We start from the raw sequence: 5,769 nt of genomic DNA on the forward strand, positions 1-5,769 counted from the left end.
GAGCGATATGGCCTTGGAGCTCAACCCTTTACATGAGTAGGAACTACGCCGGACCACATGGAGCCTAGTTTGGAGGGGCTCACCCTTAGATAGGATAAAAAAACAAGTTTGTTACTTAAAATGCAACATCATTCATTGATCTTTTTCAATATCATTGAAACAAAATAACTATTACAACGACATTGAAATGCTTTCCTAAACTAAAACTTTCTTGAGGTGCTTGTCGCTCCAGTGACGTGGAACCTTCTTTCCTTCCATGTCATTGAGCTTGTGGGATCCTCCCCTAAGAGCTTCTTTGATGACATAGGGACCTTACCACTTGGGTCCCAATTTTCCCCTGTCGGATTGTCTATTGACCTCGTTGTGTTTGAGGACCAAATCTCCGGGGTTAAACACTTCTTTTCTTACCCTTGTGTTGTAGGAGGCTTCCAGTTTCTTTTTGTATTTGGCTTCCTCAATGGTAGCCTGCTCAAGGGCTTCTTCAGGAGATCAAGGGTAAGCAGGACCATATATTCGTTGGCTTCCTCATTTATGTTTCTCACCCTTCTTGAATTTACCCCAATTTCCGTGGGGATTACAACTTCTAAGCCAAATATGAGGTTGTAGAGTGTTTTTCCATGACTTGTTTTCTTTGTTGTTCGAATAGCAAAAGGACACCTGGAAGCTCTTCTAACCAGTTTCTTCCCCACCTTCCTAATCTTGCCTTAATACCTTCAACGATGTTTCGGTTCATTCGTTCAACTTGGCAATTGGATTGGGGATATGCGACTGAGATGAATAGTTGCTTGATTTCTAGCTCCTTGCTCCAAAGACTGAATGGTTTCTTGGAGAATTGCTTCCCATTATCCGTCATTATTTCACCGGGCATCCCATATCTACACATTATGTTTTCCCACACAAAGTTTATGACCTGCTTCACTTTTATGGAAGCTAGGGGCTTAACTTCTGGCCACTTGGTAAAATAGCCAACAGCTACCAATAGAAACTTCACCTTCCTAACTGCTTTGGGGAAGGGACCAACAATGTCCATTCCCTATTTGTGAAATATCCAAGTAGCAATGATGGGTACCAGGTTGTGTTTCGGGTTTGTTTTGTTGGGAGCATGGAGCTGACAAGCTTCACATTTTTGGATGACCTCCGTGGAGTCTATGTGCGTTGTTGGCCAATAGTATTCGAGGTTCATTAACCTTGTTACCACCGACGTTAGACCGGAATGTGTTCACAAATACCTTCGTGCACCTCTGTCAAAAGATAATTGTTCTGATCTGGTCCCACACATCTTAGTAAGAGGCTAAAATATCCTTTCTTGTATGGGATATCATCTCCTATTACATATTGCTTAGCCTTAAGCTTGAGCTTCAAAGCTTCCCCTTCGTTGGTGGGAAGCTTCCCTTCTTTGAGGAACTCTAATATGGGGGTCATCTAAGTGGTCCCCTCTTTTCCAATGATGTCTTGTACCTCTAGTTCCTCGTTTGATGGGCTCTTCAAAACGTCTACCAATACCTTCTTTTTTAAGTGAGCCAAGGTTAGGGAAGCCAGCTTGCTTGTTCCGAGTTCTGGACACTTGGCTTAAGTTACTGCTTTTGAAGTCTTTCTTGAGCTCTTTGACCTTCTGCTTGTCTTTCAACATCGAAGGCTCTCTTTCTATGAACTCATTGTTTACTTGGCTTGCCATCAATCTTGAATCAACAAAGGCACTTAGTTCTTGGATCTTCATCACTTATTCTAGGCGATGCCTTGCGATTAAATCCTCGTATAAAGCTTCATTGTTTGTATAAGGGAACTCTAGTCGGAGTGCATAAGTATAATCGGTTCCTTGGGGCCTGTAATTATTAGACCAGCTCCGGAATCTTCTATACTCAAAGCTCCATCTCTGTAGAGTGTCCACTTCCCCAAGGGGATAGTAGGTTCACATTCTTCCAACTCATTCACCCCCATAGGTTCTTCTGGTGTTTCAATTAGAAAATTGGCTAAACTTGAGCCTTGATTGCCTATCAAAGCTCATATGCTCTGTTGTGTTCACCTAAGCTGATTGCCTATTTGGCTAGCCTTTCTGCTATTTTTGGATTTTCCAAGATGGAATTTATAGGCTTGTGTGTGACCAACTTCACCTGATGAGCTCGGAAGTACCTTCTTAACCTTTTGGCTGTGTGAATGAATGCTAGGATTAGATTCTATATGGGTGTGTAATTAACTTCATCTTCCCGTAGTGCTCTGCTGATGAGCTGGATTGGAACTTGAGCTTTGTCATGTTCTACTATAAGCACTGAGCTGATAGCTTCCCTTCCTACAAAAAGGTAAAATGTGATTATTTCTCTTGCTCTAGGAGCTGCCAGAGCAGGTAAGGAAGCTAGATCTTCAAGGCTAGGACGGCAGTTTCTTCCTCACTAGTACAGTGAAAATCTTTCTTGTCATTTCAATTCTTTAATGTTTTAAAGATGGGTAAAGACTTTTCTACTGATTTTGAAAGAAATTGTTTGAGTGCAACAATCTTACCTTTGGGGCTTTGAACGTCCTTCTTTTTTTGGAGAATGCAAATTAAGGACAACTTGTATCTTACTTGGGTTAGCTTTTATGCATTGTTTATCAATTATATGACCCAATAATTTACCTGCTTTGAATCAAAATGAGCATTTGACTGGATTGAGCTTCATGTTGATGCTTCTAAGATTTTGGAATGTTTCTTCAATGTCATTAAATATATCTTTCCCACTTTTTTTTATGACTATGTCATCAACATAAGCTTCCATTTTCTTCCCAATTTGGCTCGAGAAGGTGTCATCAATCAAACGTTGGTATGTAGCTCCAGCATTCTTCAAGCCAAAGGGCATCTTCTTGTAATATAAGATTCCCTTATCAGTATGGAATGCGGTCTTTTCTTCTTATTCAACCTTCATCAAGATTTGGTGGTAGCCCTTGTAGACATCCAAGAATCACTTGTATTGTAAGCATGTAAGGGAGTCTACCTTTCAGTCGATTTGTGGTAGGGGATAGCTATCCTTGGTACAAGCTTTGTTAAGATCCTTGAAATCCAGACACATTCACCAAGATCCATCATATTTTTTAAACATAACGGGGTTAGAAATCCAAAAATGATATCTTACCTCTCGGAGTATATTGGCTTTGACAAGCTTGTCCACCTCGTTACAGGCAGCTAAGCTTCTTTCAGCAGCCAGGCTTCTCTTCTTATGAGAGAATGGTTTATGTGTGAGTGAGATGTTCAAGGAAGATTCAGCATATTCCCTTGAACCCCTTTCATGTCATTTGGACACCATGCAAAAACATCTTTACTTTTTTGTAATAAAGTTATTAGCTTACTCATGGTCTGAGTGGGAAGCTTACTGTTGAATTTGATAGTTTGTTTAGAGTAAGCTGGATTGATGCTTATTTCCTGGACAAGGTCATCTTCCATGTCTTCATTGAGCTCCCGTAATTTTTCTACGGCAGCTATGAGTAAAGCTTCATGTGTTGGTACCATCGTGGCTATTCCTCCCGTGGTGAGGAATTTCATCATACCATGAGTTGTGGATACTACTGCATTGAAAGTAACAATTCCAGTTCTTCCAATGAGTATATTATAGTTAGATGGGTACCTGGCCACTGTGTTGGTAAGCTTCTCAAATCGTTAGAGGTCTCCGTCTCTTAACCGAACATCCAAGGTGAGGTTCCCCAGGAGAACTACCTTCTCTCCAGTGAAACTTTTAAGAGAGTTGTTAGTTTGTTGGAGTTGATTCTTGATTTCTTGAAGGAGCTTTAGGAAACATCTTTCATACATAACCTCCGTTGCTGCCCCCACAGTCCATGTAAGCTCCATCAATAGGGAAAAGCTCCGTTTTTAACATTACCGGAGTTGTGACTTTGTTGTGGGGGTTTGTCGGAGGGAAGCATATGCTCTGTTAGTTCGATGCAAGCGTTCGTTGCCTTTTTCAAATCTGAATCATGTTTACCCCCGAACACCTTCTTTCCGCCCCTTTACTTTCTTTTGGGTCCTTGAGTAGGGGAGCTAACTCACCACTTAGAACGACATCTTCAATTCACTTCTTTAATTGGAAACAATCATTGGGGTGGTGACCAATCTCATTGGGAAAGGCACAAAACTTTCCCGCATCCCGTTTGCTTGTTGGTTTAGGAAACGGATGGGGAGGGTGAAAGTTGTGTTTTACCTCCTCGGAAGCCAAAATTTCTTGTGGAGTTTTAGTTAACACAAAGAAGATCAACTTGTCGTTCTCTTGTCGTTTTTGGTTTCGAGAAAGATGGCTTCTGTCATCTGACCTTCTATGCTCATGGTACTTCTAAGGATGCTTCTCAACGAAGGACTAGAAACGGGGCTTCTTCCCTTCTAAGGGATAGCTTCTCCAGTTTCTTTGGTCACGTTTCTTTGTTTCTTGGTTGTCTAAGGCTTCCTCTCCCCAAAGGTAAGCTTATGTCCTTTCAAAAGCTTCTTTTATGGTACGAGGAGTGTTCTCGTGGAACCTTCTTACCATAATTTTTGCCTTTATGGCGTTCATGTAGCCGGCCACACACATCTTTTTTGAAGCACCACTATAATTCAAGCATTATTTTTATATCTATCTATGAAGAGTCTAAGATCTTTGTGTTCTTTCTGCCTGATTTGGTGTAGGACAGCTGCATCTTTGGCACACCTTCTCTATTGAGTGAAGTTGGTCAAGAAGCTTTGATACAGGTCATCAAAGGAAGTTATGCTTCTTGGTGGGAGGGTGTTAAACCAAAGCTTAGCTGGTCCTATCAATGTTTGCATGAACATGTGACAGTATTCCGCATTTTTCCACCTTTCCATGGTAGCTGCTCACATAAAGATTTATAGGTGGTCTTCGGGGTCTTCTATTCCGTCATAGGTCTTGACATTAGCCGGCATCTTGATCTTCGTTTGGAACACAAAGTTTGCTATATGTTCCGAGAAGCATGACAAGGTCGACGGCTTATATGTTTAGTAAGGTTCCAAGTGTGTCAATTTACCTATATTAGTGGAGATGATGTTTGGAAATTGAGTTACCATAGGATGGCTCATGGCTGAGAAGCCTTTAGAAGCTTGCCATGGTAAGCTTCCTGGCCATGTTTGACCATATTGAGACATCATCAAGGTAGCCATCTAAGGGTATGTCATACTAGGTAGCATGAAACCTAACTGTTGGTAAGCTTGAGGCATGGAGCATGTAGCTTCTGCCATAGGTGTTGTTATCATGCTTCTTGCCAAGGGTAATGACATTAAAGCTTCTTCTAGGGAAGTACTTATTGGAGGAGTTACCATAGTGGTGAGCTTTGAAGAAGCTGCTCCATAATGAATTCTCCTCCTCTGTTAGGGGTTATGGGTGAAGCTGTGAGGCTTATCATTTCCCGATGGGAGCTTGTGGTTTCGTACTTCCCTATTTGTGAATTGCCGGGTCCTTGAGTGTTTCTTCTCGAAGGAGAAGGTATACTCGTGTTCAGTGGACGAGGCATGAGGGAAAGTGAGACCTCATATTCTTCATCATAATCTAACCTTACTCTTATCCCCTTAGCTCGCTCTTCTTGAGCATAACTGTTCATCAGCTCCCTAAGCTAGAGAAAATTCCGTTTAACACCCTCCAGCGTCATATCTATTCATTCCACCGGAAGAAGAAAAGACGAGGGTGGTGTTTGGAACTCAAAGGATCGTGATGACGTGACCAAGGGCCTGCTCATTTCTGGTGAACTACGGTCAACATTTTCCTACGGAGAGGAGTTGTTTTCCAGCCGATCATTGTTCGTAGGAACGTCTTGATTAATACT

At 41.7% G+C, this 5,769-nt stretch overlaps 1 protein-coding gene across 1 annotated transcript; it reads right to left on the reverse strand.

Annotated features, from left to right (window-relative positions):
* Positions 1-583: 583 nt before the first annotated feature.
* On the reverse strand, positions 584-1,030 carry LOC143563018 (uncharacterized). Its single transcript, XM_077050665.1, has one exon. It carries the CDS (start codon positions 1,028-1,030, stop codon positions 584-586), a length of 447 nt encoding a protein of 148 aa, XP_076906780.1.
* Positions 1,031-5,769: the final 4,739 nt, after the last annotated feature.

This window comes from Bidens hawaiensis, unplaced genomic scaffold (assembly GCF_021521415.1).
Source record: "Bidens hawaiensis isolate Kalapana, Puna unplaced genomic scaffold, B.hawaiensis_p1.1 tig00021193_1, whole genome shotgun sequence".
Lineage (NCBI taxonomy): Eukaryota > Viridiplantae > Streptophyta > Magnoliopsida > Asterales > Asteraceae > Bidens > Bidens hawaiensis.

Excerpts from the sequence above, each read along its gene's own strand:
- LOC143563018 (XM_077050665.1), bottom strand. The coding sequence starts at position 1,030 with ATGGACATTGTTGGTCCCTTCCCCAAAGCAGTTAGGAAGGTGAAGTTT.